The 24,161-nt window shown below is 43.8% G+C and overlaps 1 protein-coding gene and 1 pseudogene across 1 annotated transcript; one reads left to right on the top strand and one right to left on the bottom strand.

Annotated features, from left to right (window-relative positions):
* Positions 1–5,066: 5,066 nt before the first annotated feature.
* On the bottom strand, positions 5,067–23,834 carry SNIP1 (Smad nuclear interacting protein 1). The gene is made up of 4 exons (XM_063665776.1): positions 22,449–23,834; positions 21,114–21,216; positions 8,687–9,285; positions 5,067–6,522 (listed from the first exon to the last, which is right to left on the bottom strand). The coding sequence occupies exons 1-4, from the start codon at positions 22,670–22,672 to the stop codon at positions 6,258–6,260; spliced, it is 1,191 nt and encodes a 396-aa protein (XP_063521846.1). The 5' UTR covers positions 22,673–23,834; the 3' UTR covers positions 5,067–6,257.
* On the top strand, positions 13,072–13,937 carry LOC129012892 (ferritin heavy chain-like; annotated as a pseudogene).
* Positions 23,835–24,161: the final 327 nt, after the last annotated feature.

The raw sequence follows: 24,161 nt of genomic DNA, 5'->3' as shown, positions 1-24,161 counted from the left end.
TCTAAAATTTGCCTTGGTTTGGCTTCCTAGGCTCAAGAGCATCTTAAATCTGAGATTTGTATGTAATCAATGTAGAGAGAAAACGTTTTTGTTTTGGGATTTTTTTTTTGAGACAGAGTCTCACTCTGTCACCTAGGCTGGACTACGGTTGTGCTATCACTGCTCACCGCAGCCAGGACTTCCTGGTCTCAGGGCGCTCCTCCTACCTTAGCTTCCTAAGTAGCTGGGACTACAGGTGCACGCCACCATGCCCAGCTAATTTTTTGTATTTTTAGCAGAGATGGGGTTTTGCCATGTTGCCCAGGCTGCTCTTAAGCTCCTGGGCTCAAGTGATTTGCCTGCCTTGGCCTCCCTAAGGGCTGGGATTACAGGCATGAGCCACTGCACCTAGCCAAAAGTTGTCTGCAAAAGAAAATCTATGACGTGTGGTGACTCACGCCTGTAATTCCAGCCTTTTGGGAGGCTGAGGTAGGAAGAAGACTAGGAGTTTGAGACCAGCCTGGGCAACATAGCAGAACCTTGTCTTTACAAATAATTTTAAAAATTAGGCCAGGTGCGGTGGCTCACGCCTATAATCTTAGCACTTTGGGAGGCTGAGGCGGGCGGATAACGCAGTCAGGAGATCGAGACCATCCTGGCTAACACGGTGGAACCCCATCTCTACGAAAAATTCAAAAAATTAGCCGGGCATGGTGGCGGGCACCTGTAGTCCCAGCTACTCAGGAGGCTGAGGTAGGAGAATGGCGTGAACCCAGGAGGCGGAGCTTGCAGTGAGCCGAGATCGCGCCACTGCACTCCAGCCTGGGAGACAGAGAGAGACTCCATCTCAAAAAAAAAAAAAAAAAAAATTAGCCAGGGATGGTAGTGTGCTTGTAGTCGCAGCTACACAGGAGGCTGAGGCAGGAGGATCACTTGAGCCCAGGAGTTTGAGGCTGCAGTGAACTATAATAGTGCCACTGTACTCTAGCATGGGCAACACAGTGAGACCCAATCTCTAAAAAAAATTGTTTAAGGTTGGGCACAGTGGTTCATGCCTATAATCCCAGCACTTTGGGAGGCTGAGGCAGGAGGATCACTTGAGCTTAGAAGTTCAAGACCAGCCTGGGCAACACAGTGAGAGACCTTGTCTCTACAGAAAAAAAAAAGCCAGGCTGACAGTTGCAGCTGAGGTGGGAGGATTGTTTGAGCCCAAGAGGTCAAGGCTGCAATGAGCTGAGATCACACCACTGCACTCCAGCCTGGGTGACAGGGCAAGACCCTGTCTAAAAACAAAAAAAAAAAGGAGGGGTGTGGTGACCCACTTGTAATCCCAGCACTTTGGGAGGCTGAGGCAGGAGATCACTTAAGCCTAGGAGTTCGAGACCAGCCCTGTCAACACAGGGAGACCCCATCTCTACAAAAACTTAAAAAATTAGCCAGGCGTAGTGGTGTGTGCCTGTAGTCCCAGCTACTTGGGAGGCTGAGGTGCACAGATGACGAGCTCAGGAGATCGAGGCTGCAGTGAGTGGTGTTGTGCCACTGCACTCCAGCCTGGGTGACAGAGAGAGACCCTGTCTCAAAAACATAAATCGGCTGAGTGTGGTGGCTCACGCTTGTAATCCCAGCACTTTGGGAGGCTGAGGCAGGCGGTTCACGAGGTCAGGAGTTCGAGACCAGCCTAGCCAACATGGTGAAACCCTGTCTCTACTAAAAATACAAAAATTAGCTGGGCGTGTTGGTGTGCACTTGTAATCCCAGCCACTCAGGAGGCTGAGGCACAAGAATCACTTGAACCCAGGAGGCGGATGTTGCAGTGAGTGGGGATTGCACCACTGCACTCCAGCCTGGGTGACAAAGCAAAAAAAAAAAAAAAAAAAGAATGTGGCATCTGGAATCAGAGTGACTGGGTCTAAATTCCAGTCCTACCTACCACTGTGACCATAATGTCCCGTGCCTGTTTTCTCATCTGCAAAATGGAACAACCATTGAAGCCTGCCTTGTTGGGTTGTGAGGATTCAATGAGTTCATGAATGAAGTAGGACACATGTAAAATGCTTAGGACTGTGCCTGGTACATAGAAAGTGCTCAATATTAGCCCGTTTTATTATTGAAGTCTCAGTTTACATGTTCTTTGGCATCCCATTACTGAATATTTTTCTATTTTTATGAACCAAGATGATGATTTCCAAGTAGCTCTAGCTGTGACTTGGTGAGGTGAGGATTTGCCTAAGCCACCCTCTACTGCAGAAAGTCCCACCTCCTGTGATTTCCTTGAACCCCCTAGTTATGAATTGGGCAGCCTAATGAATCAGTTGTCTTTTCCTTCCTTAAATCTCTGCTAAGCTCTGCAGGCAGAACAGTCCAGCAGAAAGATCACTGAGCCAGGACTGAGGTGATTTCTCATCCCAGGTTTACCACTGACGTGCCATGGGACTTGAGGTAAACAACTTAATTTATAGGGTCTTACCCACAGTCCACTGCAGTCCTGCTAGTCCGTGGACTGCTCAGTCTGGCATGATGTCCTCCTTTACTACTGACTCCAAATCAACCTATTTTCTAAGGTATACCTCAACTGTCATCTCTTCCACAAGGTGCGGCCCATGTCCAAATTATTTCTCTGTTTTTCCTTTTTTAAAAAAGATGAGGTGTCACTATATCACCCAGGCTGGTCTTGAACTCCTGGGCTCAAGTGATCCTTCTGCCTCAGCCTCCCAAGTAGCTGGGACTACAGGCACATACCACCACACCTGGCTATTGCTCCCTTTCTAACTTAGCTGTAAACCAACTGCATAAACTTATGCAACTATTGCTGACTGGATTAATTCACTTTAGAGTAAATGTGAACAACTGTTTTTAGAATTGTTTCCCATTTGATAAATACACTGGAAATTTTACCCAAGAGACCAAATGAAGCTTTACATTCCAAAACTTTAATGTCAATTAAGCAGCCTTTTCACTTGATATAAACTCACATACCCAGAAACACTGTGGGCTCAGAACATTATTTCACAAGCAGGTATTGCTGGCACATTGTTTGTGTCACATTTAGATTCCGATTAACATGACATCATTTTGTTCCTCAGATCCACAACTAACACAATGGGAAGGATGTTAGGAAGAAAAAAAAAAAAAAACCATCTGTGCACTGTATCAAATGATAATCAACCTGACATACACAATCAAAGCATTTGAAAGTTACATCACCAGTTGCACTTAATGAGTCATCCTTTGTCAATGTTAGAATGAGGGAACCAGGATATGACTAGGAAGAGACTCAAGGGGTAAAATCTGAAGATTCTGTCCCATACCTCTGCAGAACTGTGGACCCCCACAGAAAACTTAGGGGAGGGGCTCAGAAGCAAAGCGCTGTTTTGAAAATAGTTTGATTTTGACACAATGATTTGCAGACAAGCCCAGCCACCGTGGAGAAAAGACAGAGAATGAAGAAGTTCCAAATAGCTAAGATGAACATGAACTTCTAAACAGAATGAAAGCTTTAGGATTATGTCCACTTTAAGAAGTCTGCTGGTGATATCTGGCTTTAGAGGCAGGTAATGTCTTTTGACACTCTTTCTTCAAAGAAAGGGATAAGGGAAAACAAGACCAAAAAAAAAAAAAAAACACCTTCTCAGGCCAGGCCTGGTGGCTCACACCTGTAACCCCAGCACTTTGAGAGGCTGAGGGGGCAGATCACAAGGTCAGGAGTTCGAGACCAGCCTGGCCAATATGGTGAAACCCCATCTCTACTAAAAAAAAAAAATAAATAAAAATTATATATATATATAAATTAGCCAGGCTTGGTGACAGGTGCCTGTAGTCCCAGCTACTTGGGAGGCTGACGCAGGAGAATTGCTTGAAACTGAGAGGTGGAGGTTGCAGTGAGCCGAGATGGTGCCACTGCACTCCAGCCTGGGCGACAGAGTGAGATGCCATCTCAAAACAAACAAACAAACAAACAAAAACCCACCTTCTCAGATATGTGGCATAAAGAATTTCTTAATCCAGGACGTTATTCCTCTACTAAAACAAAAACTGACTAAACAATTAGGACTTCTTACTGAAAAATGTAGGCAAAGTGGTCATCTACCACAGTGCCCACCAGGATGAAGTTTGTAGCAAAACTCAAGGCTACCACAAAGCAGTGCTACTGCAGCACAAACTGAACAAGGAGGTCCTAGAGTAAGATACCAGATTAGTGCTTAAACCCTCAAGAGAAAACCGTCAGTCTGGATCAAGAGAAAAGTTCATCTAAACAAACCTATTTTTCAGACAAGCACATATATATGATCTATGGCACACACCAAAATGAAGAAAATAGCAGTTACAGTGGCCAATGTAGAACACATTCTTCAACTTACCTTTTTTTTTTTTTTTTCTGAGACAGAGTCTCGCTGTCGCCCAGGCTGGAGTGCAGTGGCACGATCTCAGCTCGCTGCAACCTCCACCTCCTGGGTTCAAGCGATTCTCCTGCCTCAGCCTCCCGAGTAGCTGGGATTAAAACAGGCATGCGCCACCACGCCCAGCTAATTTTTGTATTTTTAATAGAGATGGGGTTTCACCATGTTGGCCAGGCTGGTCTTGAACTCCTGACCTCAGATTATCTGCCCACCTCAGCCTCCGAAAGTGTTGGGATTACAGGCATGAGCCACTGTGCCCATGCCTGGCCCAACTTACGTTTCATCTAATGACCTTAGTAAGTGTTCACTTTTCAAAGAATCTTTTAACTTCTGAATGAACATTAGTCAGCTGCCCCTCCCACTAGCCAACTTTAGCCCTGAGCACACATGGGTATAAAAACAATGGAAAACAATCAAATTTAATAGTATCCTAAGTCTCAACCCAAGAGGAACAATTAGTAGTAACACTGATTGAGCTGCTTCACCACCTTTCCCCACAATCCACCTCCATGTCACCATCTGCTATTCCACTGACTTGGAGGCCAACGATATAACCTGCCCCACAACACTCTAAAACAGCTACCTACTTTTATGTCAAAAGTACTGACAGAAGGCTCCATTAGCAGCAAATACACCTATGAACACAAGGTCCTCTACGCTAGGAAAGCATTACTCTTTGAAATGGGGCTATATTTACAAATTTTATTTTTTTATCCCAAAAATACATATAAATGAAAACCTGCTCTTCAAATGCAGGGAGGCCTTTGCCTAACATTGTCATATGAAAATCAGTATCAGCTCTTTAACACACAATTTACATATATACATACATATACACTATATGTAAGCAGCAAATACTTTGCTACTTACACATATTCCTCTGGTGGAAAACTAGGACACTGGGAAATTCCCCTGCTTTCCAACCTTGGGAAGGTAAATACAACCTCTCTCAACAATTTTTTAAAGGATGAAATGTGTAGAAACATGTAAACAACACAACCTGCTTTAGACATATACATGTTATTAGAATAAAGTAAGAATGCTGTCACATCAGTGACAGTTTATTTCTCAAAGAAAAAAAGAGATAACATTTGAATTAAAATGCAAAACTGAAGTGCAGTTAATATGATCAAAATTGTTGTGTACATGCTCCATGGAGAAATCGGGAATTCTTTTGCAAAGAACAGATCCACGGCCAATTTCAGTCACTTGTGATGCTGAATCAGCACCCACTGGTAGCAACCAGGATCCTTCTGTACAGTCACGGGCTTGAGCAGGTGCCATAAAGCATCTGTTTAAGTTAAACAGTCAATGTTTACTGACTGCAGCCCCCCAAAAAATAAGTGCAAAATCAACTTCTAAGCTCAAGAGCTCAACCAGGTCAAAGCTTTGGTATATACTGGAGGTTGTTTTGGTGATAACCAAAGCCTAGTAAGATTCTCTGCTCAGGGGTTTGCCCCAAAAGAAAAACACCTGGTCCACAAAGCTTAACACCTATATAAATAAAGGAACTATACAAAGAGAACAAGCCATGATTTCCCCTTAACCAAGGGTTTATAGTTTCCTAGGCAGCAGTTCTGAAAGCACCAACTAAAACCACAACACTTCTACTAAAACACGGTGTGATGTAATTGGTGAGACTGTTCTGAAAACAAATGCCTGCAGGCATGTGACCAAGGTGCCACAGAAAAAGTTTAACAAACATTAGTCAGTGTATTCAAATGGTAACACAATCTGGTCAGCAACAGAGGAAAGACTTAAGGCAATAAGAGGCATTACAGAGAGCACCATAGTGCCGGACCCACCACCATAGTGCTCTCTGAGTCAATCAAAGCCTTCCAAGAAGGAAAACGTGTCTCAATAGCTTGGGTTCTTAGTTTGCTAGCTGTCAGACACTTCTTCCTCCTCCTCCTCATCCTCGTCGTCTTTCCTGTCTATTTCAGAAGTGTCCGACGACTCATGGAGCAAGACGTATTCTCTGCTACTGAATCCAAATTTGAGTACATCCTTTTCTTTTAGTTCATAGTATCTCTGTGGCTCAATACGTTTGTTGTTTAAGAAAGTTCCATTGCCTGAGCCAAGGTCAATGATGTAGGGCTTCACTCTTCGGCCAACCGTGCCATCAGCACGGGTATATTCCACAAGCCTAGCAGAGAAAAAGGAGAAACCTGTGAGCAAACTTCTGCCTCAGATCATCCAGCTTCTCTAAAGCTCTTTGCTAAGATAGCCTAGATGATGTAAATAACCTGGCTTGAGCACAATTCAAGTTAAAATTCTAGGGAATCAAAGAAATCAAGGGGAAAACATGGCCCTGGGAAGGAAAATTGGAAGTTTAAATATACTTAGTAGAAAAGGTGAGAATGGACTGGGCACAGTGGCTCACGCCTGTAATCCCAGCACTTTGGGAGGCCAAGGCAGGCGGATCACAAGGTCAGGAGATGGAGACCATCCTGGCTAACATGGTGAAACCCTGTCTCTACTAAAAATACAAAAAAATTAGCCGGGTGTGGTGGCGGGCAACTGTGGACCCAGCTACTCGGGAGGTTGAGGCAGGAGAATGGCGTGAACCCAGGAGGCGGAGGTTGCAGTGAGCCGAGATCACGCCACTGCACTCCAGCCTGGGTGACAGAGCGAGACTCCATTTCAAAAAAAAAAAAAAAAAAAAAAAAAAAGGTGAGAATGAGTTGCTGGAGGGTGGGGAGAATCCATGGTAAATCAAAAGGTGGAAATGAAGAATCCAATGTCTCTTGCTGTGGTTAAGAAAATACATTTTTTTCTGTTGTTTATAATCAATATAATGTTTCTTTAACCTATTTCAATATATTTTAGTTTCTGTCCAAATGGGAAAAAACAGTGGACTTGGACTTCAGAGTCAAGGGAGCTATATTTGAGCCAGAGTTCTACTATGGCAGGGGTCCCCAGCTCCTGGGCCATGGACTGGTACCAGTCCGTGGCCTGTTAGGAACTGGGCCGCACAGCAAAAGGTGAGCAGCGAGCAGGCAGGCAAGCAAGCCAAACTTCATCTGTATTTTCAGCTGCTCCCCATCACTCGAATTATTATTGCCTGAGCTCCGCCTCCTGTCAGATCAGTGGTGGTATTCGAGTCTCGTAGGAGCATGAACCCTATTGTGAACTGTGCACAGGTGGGATCTAGGTTGCGCGCTCCTTACGAGAATCTAATGCCTGATCTGTCACTGTCTCCCATCACCCCTAGATGGGACCATCGAGTTGCAGGAAAACAAGCTCAGGGCTTCCACTGATTCTAGATTATGGTGAGTTGTATAATTATTACATTATATATTACAACGTGATAGTATTAGAAAATAAAGTGCACAATAAATGTAATGCACTTGAATCATCCCGAATTCCCCTGGTTCCATGGAAAAACTGTCTTCCATGAAACCGGTCCTTGGTGCCAAAAAGGTTGGGGACCACTGTACTATAGTGATCATTTGTTAGGCAAGTCACTTGGTTTTGATGGGCTTCAGTCTTCTCATCTGTCAAATGGGGATATAAATACTTGTCCATTCAAAGTCAGGAGACTATGTTAAAAAACAAACAAACAAACAAAAAAAAACGGGTCAACCGCAGTGGCTCACACCTGTAATCTCAGCACTTTGGAAGGCCAAGGCAGGCGGATCATGAGGGCAGGAGTTCGAGACCAGCCTGGCCAATACAATGAAACCCCGTCTCTACTAAAAATACAAAAATTAGCTGGGTGTGCTGGTGTGCACCTGTACTCTCAGCTGCTTAGGAGGCTGAGGCAGGGGAATCACTTGAACCCGGGATGCAGAGGTTGCAGTGAGTTGAGATCGCGCCACTGCACTCCAGCCTGGGCACAGAACGAGATTCCGTTTCAAAAAACAAAAAATCTGTCCTATCCTTCTCACAGGATTGTTGTGAGAATCATCACAGACGTCCCATACAAGCTATCAAGATCCAGTTTCAAAATCAGCTGGACACAGAGGCACATGCCTGTGGTCCCAGTTACTCAGGAGGCCGAGGAAGGAGACAATCATTTGAGCCCAGGAGGTTGCCGCTGGAGTGAGCTGTGTTTGCTCCACTGCACTCTAGACTGGGTGACAGAGTGAGACCTTGTCACAAAAAAATAAAAAATAGATTAAAAGTTTAATGTTCTTATAAATATGTAAGCAGTTATTTAAAGGGCAGTTAGATTAACAATACTCTTTAGATAAGATATGAGCGGTATGGGATTCTTCTGCATAAACATGAACAAAAATCTTAGTAATCCTAACTAACTGAGCAATTGTTTCTGCTCACATTACAGTTTCTTCCTAAATGTTACTTACCGATATTGAAATACTGCATGCTGCTTTGAACAAGATGGGTGATCGATTGGAATGTCTGCAATGCGGCGGTGTCGACCCAGTAGGTACGCACTCTGTCGATGTATGTACATGACTGGAAGCACCTCATCATTTTTAAATGGATAGAGACGCCACCGTTTTTTGGGGATACGTGCTTCTGGGGGCTCACTATATTTAATGACTACACCCCGGAAAGTGTTGGTGTCCTCAAGAAGTGCCCCAGAAAGTTCAAAGCTTGGTTTTTCTTTAGTGGGCACCTCTTTTTCTTTGTTGTTGCCACCAGGCCGAGGAACCAACTCCTGAGACTCACTGCCACCACCACCAACGTCATTCCTCTGGCGATGCTCCCGTCGCCTGGCATTATAAAACTCCCGCTCTTCTTCCTGAGCCTGCAGGTTCTGAGTGTCTCGATCCCGTCCCTGACCCTGCCCACTCCCAGGCCTCTCGTTAGACGTTCTCCTTTGGTGGGAATGGCCCCGGTGTCTGTCCCGGTCACTGTTCCTAGCTCTCCTGTGTTCCTGTTCCAATGGTTCCCTGTGCTGCCGATCCTCCCGTCCTCTCCGGGGATGATCCTCACGCTCCTGAAATTCAAACAGATTCTGTAATTTAAACGCAGTGCACAATCTAAAAGCAGCCCAAATGTTGTTCTTTTTGAACGAAGTGCATTCAAAAAGTCTTTTGTAATTTGGACTTTGGCATTTAGAACAACATTTCCCACAGAAATAAGATTATGTCTGCTGGTTATGTTCCCTTGCAAGGCCACAAAGATGATATCCCTTGCTGCTATTCAACTATAGCCCTAATAGCACAAGTCCAGGTCCAGAGCCCTAAAAACAAGAGACTATTTAGTCCAGAAAGGAGAAGGAAAAATAATTCCCTCCTTTTCAGAACAAAGGTAACTATGGGCAAACTTACAGGGAAGAATATACAGAAAATAGAACTAAGAGTTAAGTAGTCAGGTACAAGATATGTAAAGAAAGAAACTAGCTTTCTCTCATGCCAAAAGTGAAAATATAATAGTAAGTTTTTAAATCCTACTTCCACAGTTAAAAAAAAAATTAAATACCTAGGAATAAACTTAAGAAACATGAAAGACATATAAGAAGAAAACTGTAAAAATTCATTAAAATAGGTGTTTTTTAAAGATCTGAAGAAATGGAGAAACATACCATGATTTCTTGAAAAAGACAGCATTGAAAATCAGCCTAGGCCAGGCATGGTGGCTCAAGCCTGTAATCCCAGCACTTTGGGAGGCCGAGGCGGGTGGATCACCTGAGGTCAGGAGTTCCAGACCAGCCTGACCAGCATGGTGAAACCCTGTCTCTACTAAAAATACAAAATTAGCCAGGTGTGGTGGCACATGCCTGTAATCCTAGCTACTCAGGAGGATGAGGCAGGAGAATCGCTTGAACCTGGGAGGCAGAGGTTGCAGTGAGCCGAGATTGCACCATTACACTCCAGCCTGGGCAACAAGAGTGAAACTCCTTCTCAGAAAAAAAAAAAAAAAATCAGCCTGGTAGAAAATGTTTGCAGCACAAACCATACAGTAGTCCCAGGGGGATACATCTTAAGTATGGTGGATGGCTGAAACCACGGATAGTACCGAACCTGACTGCCATCAAACGCAACACATTTCTGTTCACATCTTCCACCCATAAATGTAATGCCTTTTCCATCTTAACTAAGCACTTGTGAACTGTGGCTATAACTTTTACAGTATGAGGTACAACAGCAAAACTAGCATGAATTTCTTTTTCCTTCTCCACAATTTCACAATAGAAGATTCATTCTTACTATCGATCTTAGCAACTTCAATATATGATTTGAAAAGTTTTTTTTAAATTTCTTTAAGTTGAGAACTTTCAACTTTTCGTTTAAAGGAAGCACTTTACAGCTTCTCTTTAGCATTCCTAATTGCCAAAATCACTACTATTGCACTTTGGGGCCACAACTAAATAAAATAAAGGTTACTTGAATCCAAGCACTGCAAACTGCAACAGTTCTCTGAAAATCAGGATGGCTACTAAGTGATGGACAGGCAGGTAGCGCATACAGCACAGATACACCAGACAAAGGAAGGATTCATGTTCCTGGTGGGACAGCAGAAGTTTACACCAAGTGACTCAGGATAGTGACCAATTTAAATTTTATGAGTTGTTTTTTTCTGGAGTTTTATATTTAATATTTTCAGATGCAGAAAGTGAAACCACAGATAAGGGGAGATTACTGCATATTAATATATCAATAACAAACAATTCAACAGAGAAACTGATAAATGGCCAGGTGCCAGTGGCTCACACTTGTAATCCCAGCACTTTGGGAGGCCAAGGCGATGGATCGCTTGAGCCCAGGAATTTGAGACCAGCCTGGGCAACATGGCAAAACCCTGTCTCTACCAAAAATACAAAAATTAGCTGGGCACAGTGGTGCATGCCTGTAGTCCCAGCTACTCGGAAAGCTGAGGTGGGAGGATCGCTTGAGCCTGGGAGGCAGAGATTGCAGTGAGCCAAGATTCCACCACGGCACTCCAGCCTGGATGACAGAGCAAGACTCTGTCTCAAAAATACAAAAAGAAAAGAAAAATGAACAATTTTCAGAAGAAATAAATGTCCAAGGGCCGGGCACAGTGGGTCACGCCTGTAATCCCAGCACTTTGGGAAGCCAAGGCAGGAGAACTGCTTAAGCTCAGGGCAACATGGCAAAACCCCATTTCTACAAAAAATACAAAAATTAGCCAGGCATGACAGCGTGCACCTGTAATCTCAGCTATTTCGGAATTTGAGGTGGGATGATCACTTGAGCCCAGGAGGTCGAGGCTGAAGTGAGCTATGATCATACCACTGCAGTCCAGCCCGAGCAACAGAGACCCTGTCTTGAAAAAAAAAAAAAAAAGAATTATATATCCAATAAATACATGAAGATATGCTTACCCTAATAACCAAAGCATCAAATTCTAAAAGAAATATGAATTTTCTCTCCTTGATTAGTAAAATTAAAAATATCAATAATATCTAGAGTCAAAAAAGAAGGTACAGGAAAATGGGTATTTTCAGCCACTGCTGGTACAGGTATAAACTAGCATAGCCTATTTAGGTCAATTTGACAGTATTTAATCAAAATCTCATCAACCACTAATGCCACTTATAGAAATCAATCCTACAGAAACACTAGCAGAAACGCACAAAGACATACATATGAATGTGTTTACTGTAATTTCGTAATTAAAAAAAAAACTGGAGACAACCTAATGTCCTGCAATGGTAGAATGGTTAAATTATTATCTATTCATACAAAGGAACACTTCACAGCCATGAAAAAGAATGAGATAACGACATAGAAAGATATCTAATATATTGTTAAATGGGAGGGAAAAAAAGAGAAGGGGCAAGTTTCACAATAAGACCAGATATTTCTATATAGAGACTTGGCAGATGAGCTACTTGGAGAGATGTTCCCACTATAATTTAACTAGATACTTATTAAATTTTTAATGCATTGTTGGGCTCACAATAAGCAAGGCAAAATCTCCAATGAGAAAAAAATCTCCAAAGGGGGGTAAAAAAAAAAAATATTTGAGCCCTAAGCATGAGCTCAAATACTAAAGAATACTAGACACGCACAAGGAAACGGAAACAAGCCACTGAGCATGAGAGGCAGCAGAAACAAGTCTTACAGGCTGGGCATGGTGGCTCACGCCTGTAATCTCAGCACTTTGGGAGGGCAAGGGCGGGTGGGTCACTTGAGTTCGGTCAGGAGTTCAAGACCAGCCTGGTCAACATGGTGAAACCGTCTCTACTAAAAATACAAAAATTAGCCAGGTGTGGTAGCACATGCCTGTAATCCCAGCTACTCGGGAGGCTGAGGCAGGAGAATCGCTTGAACCCAGAAGTGGAGGTTGCAGTGAACAGAGATGGCGCCACTGCATTGTAGCCTGAATGACAAAGAGAGACTCTGTCTCAAAAAAAAAGAAACAAGAGGCCAGATGAAGTGGCTCACACCTGTAATCCCAGCACTTTGGGAGGCCGAGGTGGGTGGATCACGAGGTCCGGAGTTCAAGACCAGCCTGGCCAAGATGCTGAAACCCTGTCTCTACTAAAAATACAAAAAATTAGCCGGGCGCGGTGGCAGGCGCCTGTAATCCCAGCTACTTGGGAGGCTGAGGCAGGAGAATCACTTGAACTCGGAAGGCGGAGGTTGCAATGAGCCGAGATCACGCCACTGCACTCCAGCCTGGGTGACAGAATGAGACTCCGTCTCAAAAAAAAAAAAAAAAAAAAGAAAGAAAGAAGTCTTATAGATGTAGATCCCCAAGGACTTCATTCATGTACAAAAATGTTGTTGTGTATTTTTGTTTCAAAAAGAAAAAAATGAGACATTCTTTGCGGAAAGTCCCCAGAGTTTCCTGGTTCAACAGTGCTTGGACGGAACCGGGCACTCGTACCCCACCCTGGCTGGCCGCCCATAGCTAGCCCTCTGTTACCTCTTCACTGGGCCCTCTGACTGTCCCAAGGCCCCCGCCGCCACTCCAGCGCCGTGCAGCCACCGCCGCGCAGCACCGCCACGCAGCCACCACGACGACCACGTGTCCCCCTCGCAGGTGCGCCAGAACTACCACCATCAACCGCCATCAAACGCCAGATCAACGTGGAGCTCTACGCCTCCTACATCTACCTGTCCATGTCTTACTACTTTGACGGCGATGATGTGGCTTTGAAGAACTTTGCCAAATACTTTCTTCACCAATCTCATGAGGAGAGGGAACATGCCAAGAAACTGATGAAGCTGCAGAACCAATGAGGTGGCTGAATCTTCCTTCGGGATGTCAAGAAACCAGACCATGATGACTGGGAGAGCAAGCCGAATGCGATGGAGCGTGCATTACATTTGGAAAAACTTGGGAATCAGTCACTACTGGAACTGCATAAACTGGCCACCGACAAAATTACCCCCATTTGTGTGACTTCATTGAAACACATTACCTGAATGAGCAGGTGAAATCCATCAAAGAATTGGGTGACCATGTGACCAACTTGCGCAAGATGAGGGCACCCGAATCTGGCTTGGCAGAATATCTCTCTGACAAGCACACCCCGGGAGACAGTGATAATGAAAGCTAAGCCTTAGGCTAATTAATTTCCCCATAGCCATGGGGTGACTTCCCTGGTCACCAAGGCAGTGCATGCATGTTGGGGTCTCCTTTACCTTTTCCATAAGTTGTACCAAAACATCCACTTAAGTTGATTTGTACCATTCCTTCAAATAAAGAAATGTGGTACCCCCGCGCCCCCGCAAAAAAAAAAACAAAAAACAAAACAAAGAAAAAAACTTCTTGTTATGGACTAGGTAAGGTACAAAAATGTTTACAGATAATTAAGGTTAAAAATTTTAAAACAGAGAGCAGTAAGAGACTTTCAAAATGATTAGGCAGAAAATTAGAATGATACAAAAATTAGCATGGCCCCTAATTTAAAAAATACATAATAATAATAAAAATGATCAGGCAGGCAGGACGTGGTGGCTCCCACCTGTAATCCCAGTGCTTTGGAAGGCCAAGGTGGGTGGATCACTTGAGTCCACGCGTTCGAGACCAGCCTGGGTAACCTAGTGAGACCCCCCCCGCCCTCTCTAAAAATAATAATAAAAATAAAATTAAAAAACAAAAATTTAGGTGACTTCACACCCATTAGGATGGCTACTATCAAAAAACTGAAAATAACAAGTATTGGCAAAGATGTGGAAAAATCAGAACCCTTGTACACTGCTGGTGGGAATGTAAAATGGTATAGTTAGTGCGGAAAACAGTACAGTGGTTCCATAAAAAATTAAAAAATAGAATCGCCATATGATCCAGCAATCCCATTTCTGGATATCCCAAACAAATGAAAGCAGGGTCTCAATTAGATACTTGAGCACCCATGTTCATTGCAGCATTATTCACAATACCCCAAAAGTGGAAGCACTGGGACTAAGACCCCCTCCCCGGCTCCCTGCCATACACAGGGCTCAAGTGAGGGCCTGCTTGCTTAGAGTGGGACTCAGTTTTTCTAGACTTCCTAGCCTAGCACAGACATGCATCAAGAAAGAGCCTCAGACAACCACCCTTCCTACTCCAAAACATTTACAAGTTTGCCACCGCTATCTGCCTTGAGTTCACCAGGACTAACCTCATCATGTCCTTTATCCCTTATTAAGAGTCATTATAATAAGACATAACGGCCGGGTGTGGTGGCTTATGTCTGTAATTCTAGCACTTTGGGAGGCTGAGGTGGGTGGATCACTTGAGGTCAGGGGTTCAAGACCAGCCTGGCCAACATGGTGAAATCCCATCTCTACTAAAAATACAAAAATTAGCTGGATGTGGTGACACGTGCCTATAGTCCCAGCTACTCCGGAGGCTGGAGCAGAAGAATCACTTGAACCTCAGAGGTGGAGGTTGCAGTGAGCCGAGACTGCACCACTGCACTCCAGCCTGGGTGACAGAGTGAGACTCTGTCTCAAAAAAAAAAAAAGAGAAAGAAAGAAAAAGTATTGTTTTTAAAAATTCAGTTCCCAATTCCTCTCCTCTGTCTTCCCTTGAACCCCTCCAATCAGGTCTCACCCTTATTACTCCACTAAAATTGCTGGTCAAGATCACCAATGACCTCCACATTGCTAAATCCAGTGGCTAATTCTCAGTCTTCATTTCACTTAACTATCAGCAGCATCTAACAGAGTTAATCACTCTATCCTCAACACACTTCCTTCTAATGGCTTCAAGTTACCAAATTCTCTTGCTTCTCTGTCTTTCCAGTCTTCTTTGCTGATGTCACTGCAATTTCTTCACACTGGATCACCCCTGGATTCAGACCTTTGTTGGTTGTTCTTCTATCTACAGTCACTTCCTTAGTAATTTCATCTAATCCTAATACTTTACATACACCTATATGCAGATTACTCTCAAATGTTTATCTCCCCCTCATTTAGAAAGAGGGTCACTGCAGATGTAATAAATTAAGGTCATACTGGAGTAATGTAGGTCATTAATCCCACGTGACTGATGACCTTGGAAGAGAAGAGATAGAGAGATTCATGGGAGAAGGCCATGTGATGATGGACAGAGAGTCTATATCATAGTGATTACCTCTGGCAAGTGAGGTAGAGGTTTTTTAGTTGAGGAGGTGGTGCAATTTTGGGGATGAGAGAAGTAAACCATACTCTCATTTTATATTTTACATACCTCTGTATTATTACAATGAGCATGTAATCAATACATTTGTTCCGAAAATGGTGGTTCAGTTGGGCACGGTGGTTCATATCTGTAATCCCAGCACTTTGGGAGGCTGAGGCAGGTGGATCACTTGAGGTCAGGAGTTTGAGACCAGCCTGGCCAACATGGTGAAACCCTGTCTCTACTAAAAATACAAAAATTAGCCGGGCATGGTGGCACGTGCCTGTAATCCTAGCTACTGGGGAGGTTGAGGCACAAGAATTGCTTGAACCCAGGAGGCAGAGACTGCAGTGAGCCAAGATCACACTACTGCACTCCAGCCTGGGCAACAGAGCAACACTTCACCAAACAAACAAAAATCAACAACAACAACAAAAAACACAAAATGATGGTTCAGAGGTTGAGAAAAGAATAAAGTAATCATTTGGTATCCTCAGGAGATTGGTTCCAGGATCCCCAGTGGATAAAAAAGATTATCTCAGGGCCAGGTGCAGTGACTCATGCCTGTAATTCCAGCACTTTGGGAGGCCGAGGCAGGTGGATTACAAGGTCAGGAGATGGAGACCATCCCGGCTAACATAGTGAAACCCTGTCTCTACTAAAAAAAAAAAACAAAAAAATTAGCCGGGCATGGTGGCAGGCGCCTGTAGTCCCAGCTACTCAGGAAGCTGAGGCAGGAGAATGGCGTGAACCCCGGGAGGCAGAGCTTGCAGTGAGCCGAGATCGCACCACTGCACTCCAGCCTGGGCGACACAGCAAGACTCCATATCAAAAAAAAAAAAAAAAAAAAAAGATATCTCAGGATGCTCAAGTTCCTTATATAAAAATCTGTGAATATCCTCCTGTATACTTAAATCATCACTAGGTTATTTATAATACCTAATACAATGTAAATGCTATATAAATAGTTGTTATACTGTTTTTTATTTGTCTTTTAAAATTTGTTTTTTTTTTTAAACAGAGTCTTGCTCTGTCACCCAGGCTGGAGTGCAGTGGTACAATCTTGGCTCACTGTAATCCCCGCCTCCCAGGTTCAAGTGATTCTCCTGCCTCAGCCTCCCAAGTAGCTGGGATTACACGCGCCCACCACCACACCCAGCTAATTTTTGTATTTTTAGTAGAGACGAGGTTTCACCATGTTGGCCAGACTGGCCTCCTGACCTCAGGTGATCCACCCGCCTCAGCCTCCCAAAGTGCTGGGATTACAGGCATGAGCCACTGTGATTGGCCCAGACTCTAATCCCAGTTACTTGGGAGGCTGAGGCAGGAGAATCCCTTGAACCCAGGAGGCGGAGGCTGCAGTGAGCAGAGAATGCACCACTCCAGCCTGGGCAACAGAACGAGACTCCATCTCAAAAAAAAAAAGACGACTGAATTCTCATCCTTCAAAATTGAGAATAAGGCAAGAGTGTCTGCTCTCATTACTCTTTTATCTCTTTGCCTGACGCCATCCCTGTGTGATTTGCTCCTCCTTGCTTCCCGCCATGATTGTGAGGCCTCTCCAGCCATGTGGAACTGTAAGTCCATTAAACCTCTTTCTTTTGTAAATCGCTGGGTCTCGGGTATGTCTTTATCAACAGCATGAAAACGGACTAATGCAAACAACAAAAGGAAATAAAATGCATTCAGATTGTAAAGGAAGAAATAAAACTGTCCCTATTTGTAGATATGATTGTCTATGTAGAAAATCCCAAGTAATCTAAAAAAAAAACCACAAACTAGAATACATTAGTTCAGCAAGGATATAGGATGAAGATAAACACACAAAAATGAATTATATTTCTATATAGTAACAATGAACATGTGGACACCCATTTAAAATACCCTTTATAATCATTCCACAAAGAAATATGTATAAGATTTATATGCTGAAAACTACAACCACTGATAAAAGATATCAAAGATGATCTAAATAAAAGGGGAGATACACAATGTTCATGGATTAGAAGATTTAACATAGTAAAAAGTCAATTATTGCCCCCAAACACCAGTTTAACACAAATCCTATCAAAATCCTAGCAAGACTTTTCTTTCGGATCTCGCTCTGTCGTCCACGCTGGAGTGCAGTGGTGTGATCACTGTTCACTGCAGCCTCAACTTCCTAGGCTCAAGTAAACCTCCCACCTCAGCCTCCTGAGTAGCTGGGACTACAGGCATGCCACCACACCCAACTAATTTTTATATTTTTTGTACAGGTGGGTTTCACCATGTTGCCCAGGCTGGTCTGGAGCTCCTGAGCTCAAGTGATCTGCCCACCTGAGCCTCCCAAAGTGTTGGGATTACAGGCATGAGTCACTGTGACCGGCCCAGACTTTTTAAAAATAGCGACAAGATTGTTCTAAAACCTACATGGAAGAGAAAAGAAGTCGAATAGCTAAGGCAATTTTTATAAAGAAGAATACAATAGGAGAAATCATCCATACCATTTCAAGACTTACATAGCTATAGAGTAATCAAGACTGTGTGGTATTGGCAGAATGACAGACACTGACAAATGGAACAGAACAGAGATCCCAGAAACAGACCCACACAAATATGCCCAACTGATTTTTGACAAAAGAGCAAAAGTAATTCATTGGAGGAAAGATGGTCTTTTCAACAAATGGTGTTGATGCAAGTGGACATTCATAGGCCAAAAAAAAAAAAAAAAAAAAAAAAAAACAACCCAACCCTGAAACCCTGAAAAGAAACTGAAAGCAGATCATGGACTTTTAAGAAAAAAAATTTAGGAGAAAATTTCGCAGATCTAGGGCTAGGCAAAAAGTTCTTAGCCATGACATAAAAAGCACAATCCATAAAAGGAAAAACAGATAAGCTGGACTTCATTGAAATTAAAAACTTTTGCTCTGAGATAAACCCTGTTAAGAAAATGAAGACAGCTACAGACTGGGAAAAAATATTTGTAAACCATATATCCCCAAAGGACTAGTATCCACAATATAAAAAGAATTCCAAAAAACTAAACAGTAAAAAAGCAAATAATAGTATTAGAAAACAGGCAAAAGACAGCCGGGAGCGGTGGCTCACTTTGCTGTAATCCCAGCACTTTGGGAGGCTGAGGCAGGTGGATCACCTGAGGTCAGGAGTTCAAGACCAGCCTGGTCAACATGACAAAACCCCATCTCTGCTAAAAATACAAAAATTAGCCGGGCACGGTGGCACGAGCCTGTAATCTCAGCTACTTGGGAGGCTGAGGCAGGAGAATCCCTTGAACCTGGGAGGCTGAGGTTGCAATGAGCTGAGATCGCGCCATTACACTCCAGCCTGGGCAACAAGAGTGAAACTCCATCTCAAAAAATAAAAAATAAAAAAAAGAAAAAAGAAAACAGGCAAAGACATGAGACATTGCACCTGAGAAGATACATACAGATGGCAAATAAACACATGAAAAGATGTCCAAGGCCAGGTGCAGTGGCTGACGCTTGTAATCCCAGCACTTCGGGAGGCCGAGGCAGGCAGATCACAAGGTCAGAAGTTCGAGACCAGCCTGGCCAACATAGTGAAACCCTATCTGTACTAAAAATACAAAAAATTAGCTGGGCATGGTGGTGGGCATCTGTAATCCCAGCTACTCGGGAGACTGAGGCAGGAGAATCACTTGAACCTGGGAAGGGGAGACTGCAGTAAGCCAAGATCACGCCATTGCACTCCAGCCCGGGTGACACACACACACACACACAAAGAAAAGATGTCCAATATCATAAGCCATTAGGAAAATGCAAATTACGGGAAGCTGAGGCAGGAGAATCGTTTGAACTCAGAAGGCGGAGGTTGCAGTGAGCTGAGATCGTGCCACTGCACTCCGGCCTGGGCGACAGAGCCAGACTCTGTCTCAAAAAAAAAAGGGAAAACGCAAATCAAAATCACAATGAAATACCACTACACACCTATCAGAATGGCTAAAATAAAGTAATAACTTGAAATGCTGATAAAGATACAGGGAAACCGGATCATTCATACATTGCTGGTGGGAATATAAAATGGTACAGCCACTGTTACGGACTAAATTGTACCCTCCAAAATTAACATGTTAAAGTACCAAACCCAAGTACCTCAGAATTTATTAATAACATTTTGGAGATGAGGTCTTTAAAGAGCTGATTAAGTTAAAATGAGGGTAGGGCCCTAATCCAATATGGCTGAGAAAAGATACCAGGACAGAAGAAAGATCATTTGAGGATATAGCAAAGAAGTAGCCATCTGCAATCCAAGGACAGAGGATTTTTTTCAGGAGATTCCAAACCTGCTAACACCCTAATTTTTGACTTTTAGCCCCAGAACTACAAGAAAATGAATTTCTGTTGTTTAAGCCACCTACTCTATGGTATTTCATTATGGTGGCCCTAGGTAAACTAATACGGCCACTCTGGAAAACAGTCTGGCAATTTCTTAAAAGAATTAAACCTGCAACTACCGTACAATCCAGCAATTGTACTCCTGAGCATTTATCCCAGAGAAATGAACTCTTATGTTCACATAAAAACGTGTACACAAATGTCTATATAGCAGCTTTATGTGTAATAGCCAAAAACTGGAAACAACCCAGATGTTCTTTAATGAGTAAGTGGCTAAATCCATGCCATTTGGATACCACTCAGCAATGAAATGGAACAAACTACTGAGAGATGCAACCTGAATCAATCTCCAAAGGATTCTGCTGAGTGAGAAAAGACAATCCTAAAGGTTACATACTGTATGATTCCATTTACATAACATTCTTGAAATGACAAAATTATAGAAATGAAGAACAGATTAGAAGCTGACAGAAGTTAAGGAAGGATAAAAGTGGGAGATAAGTGGGTTTGGCTACAAAAGGACAACACGAGGTATTCCTTGCGGTGAAGGAAATGTTATCTTGACTATATCGATGTCAGTATTCTGATGATGATATTGTACTACAGTTCTGTTATGAATAGATGTTACCACTGGGAGAAACCAGGGAGAGTATATCTCCCTGAATTATTTCTGACAACTGCATGTGAACCAATAATAATCTCAAAATAAAAAGTTTAATTTAAGCAAACAAGCAGAAAAAATAAATACAGCCAGTTTTCAGAAAAGCCCATTGAAGGTACAGGTAGAGATGTAGGCGAGCGTGCGTGCACACGTGCACACACACACAACACACATACACAGCCCTCTTTAGCTGTGATAGGAAAAGGCTGTCAATTTGGACCCATCAAAACACCCCAATCCACTTACCTGCTTCACTTTGACTGTTGAGTGGTGAGGACTTCGGTTTCTCTTACTGCGAGGAGACTTGCTTCTTCTCCCTGAGGACTTGTTTTTCTTTTTGGGTGGGGACCTATACAGAGCATGGTACACAGGATTTTTTCGCAATTTCCCTTCCCCCATAAAAATTAGCTTCCAGTATGAGGCTTACCTACTAACACAAACACCACATTTGTGAAGGTCTCTGCCGGTCACATTAAAGGAGTCACGAGGTTCACTTTCCTAGCCCTAACATCTCCCTTGCATTCCATACTCACATAGACAACTGTCTACTGTACCTTCTCACTTAAAATTCCCAACCCTTCAAAAACCTTTCCTCTCCTACTCCTTGCCATCTCACTAATTGGCATCACCATCCGGAAGTCACCCTTGACTCTTTATCCTTCACTACCAACACCCCTACCATCAATAACAATCCCTCCACCCTGTGGTTCTACTTCCTACCACCCACCTTCTTGACCACCATAATCCACTGACACTGGCTTTTTCCCATTTCAATCATAATTCATTCTACTTCAGGTTCTTTGCAGATGTTGTTTCCTCTGCCTAGATCTTTAAGAGGTTGGATCATTCTTAACAGTCAGGTCTGGGCTCAAATGGCACCTCTTTAGAGAGGCCTCCTCCCTCTTCTCTCCAATCTCTCACTATCACATTACTGTTTTAATCTATCAATAATACTTGTTACTAACTGAAACTATTTTGTTTATTTTTTTATCATGTCTCAGGGTTAGAGCATAGCCAATTTGGCACCGGTGAAGATTATCTAACTGAATCACCCTTGCAGCCCCAATACCTAGGGCAGTCTTTAACACTGCATAGGCACTCAGTAAAACTATGGTGAATGAATGCATAAATAAATGAGTCTAGCAAAAAGTAACTTTTTTTTTTTTTTTTTCCAGTTTCTGTCAGGTAGCTCGCCTAGACCTCGATGTGAAAACCTTTCTGGCAGGTAACCGGAAAGACAACGCCCACACTCCATTTGTGGGCGGGATGGGGAAAATCTCAATCCAATTTAACAGATTATCTATCAGTGCTATCTGTTGGGCCACACTCTTCGAAGTGCTAGGGACACAAGAATAAAGGAGTGGGATCCTGCTGGTTAGTCATTAGGCGTTGAACACCGAGCTATAATGCAAGTGACAGAGCAAGCATAACACAAGCACGACTGGATCACTCTCAACAGCCCCTCAGGATTAAGTCCGGGCTGCTGCGCCCACCATTCAAAACCTGTTTCGGACGCTAGCCCTGCCCGCCTTTCTGAATGAGCCCAACCCAACGTCCATCCTGGGCTGCTCCCCCACTTACCGGCTAACTCCTCGGGCTCGGTTCCCGCGGTGGCCCGGGCGGGCCGGCTCGCTGGTCGGCGGAGACGGGCTACCGCCAGAGTGGTCCGGACGGCGGTGGGCGGGAGGTGCGATTTCTGGGCTGAGACGCTCCTGCTTCACCACCACCCCCGCCGGCAGCACCACGTCCCCGTCCCGGTGTCTTCGCCGGCTCCCTCGCTCCCGTTCGCTCTTCACCGCCTTCATTCTGTGATTTTGGCTGAGCGAAAGAAAACAGATCCGTTGAGCTCCTCTAGCTGAAGGAAATGACGAGTTTGACTCCTGGACTTCCGCTTCCGGGGTGACCAGGCTCCCAGAAATCGTCGCGGCAGAGATTAAACACGTGACTACTCCCTAGTGAGCGTGGCCACAGCGACAGGCTTGAGTGGCGGGAGTTTCAAGTTTCAAAAACAAACTTCTGGCTGGGCGTGGTGGCTCACGCCTGTAATCCCAGAACTTTCGGAGGCCGAGGCTGGCGGATCACTGAGGTCAGGAGTTAGAGAACAGCCTGGCCAACATGGCAAAACCCCGTCTCTACTAAAAATACAAAAATTAGCCGGGTGTGGTGGCGCGCACCTGTAATCCCAGCTACTCGGGAGGCTGAGGCAAATGAATCACTTGAACCTGGAGGCGCAGGTTGCAGTGAGCAGGAATCGCACCACTGCATTCCAGCCTGGGCGACAGAGCGAGGTGTCTCAAAAACAAACAACAACAACAAAAACTGGGAAAAAGCAAACCTCTCAAGGCTGTTTGTTGCCTCATTATTAGTAATTACAAAACGTGGAAACAATGTAAATACAAGCAGTAGGGAAGTTAGCCAAATTAATGGGTGTTATGTGGCCATTAGTAAACCATTTACAAACTTTAAAAACCCTGACTTGTTAACGATAAAGCAGGATACAAAATTGTGCGCAAACTATAATTACATTTACATTTGGAAATAGAAGGGAGGAAGAAATGGAAATGCAGAGATGATAACCCATGGGCAAATCATTAGCTTTTCCTCTTCTATTTCCTGAACTTTCTGCAATGCTGTTGGGGCTCAGAAACCGAAACCCCAAAATATGGCGCACTGACAAGCTGAACTGAAGAAGCCTCAATGTTCCTTTCCGGTGCCCACCATCTCTCCCAAAGCACAGGCCTTTATCGGCCTAAGATCCAGACTACCAAAAGGAATAATTGTTTCTTTCTTCTCCTCCCAAGAATGTAATCACACCTGACCAGAGACCTTTATACTGTCAAAAGTAGCTATTTACAGCCGAGCACAGTGGCTGCAGCCTGTAATTCCGGTGCTTTGGGAGGCCAAAGCAGGAAAATTGCCTGAAGCCAGGAGTTCGAGACCAAACTGCCCAACATAGCAAGACTCTGTCTGTACAAAAAATTAAATTTGGCAGGGGCTGGTGGCTCGTGCCTGTGGTCCCAGCAGAGACAGGAGGATCGCTTGAGCCCAGGAGTTGGAGGCTGCAGTGAGCCGTGATGGCACCACTGCACTCCGGCCAGGGCTACAGAGTGAGACCCTGTCTTCAAAAAAACCAAACCAAAACAAAAAAAACAACAAAAAACTATTTACAAATTTATCTCTGTTCCCTTATTCATTCATTCTGCCTAGTAATTGCTGAACAGAATTCCTCCTTCTCCCACCCTCATAAACCTGTTTTACCAGGAGGGTATATAAGCTTCGGAACCCTTTTCGGAG

This window comes from Pongo pygmaeus, chromosome 1, assembly GCF_028885625.2.
Source record: "Pongo pygmaeus isolate AG05252 chromosome 1, NHGRI_mPonPyg2-v2.0_pri, whole genome shotgun sequence".
Taxonomy (NCBI): Eukaryota; Metazoa; Chordata; class Mammalia; order Primates; family Hominidae; genus Pongo; species Pongo pygmaeus.
The sequence above is the reverse complement of the archived record's forward strand: the minus strand, read 5'-3'. Positions and strand labels throughout refer to the sequence as shown.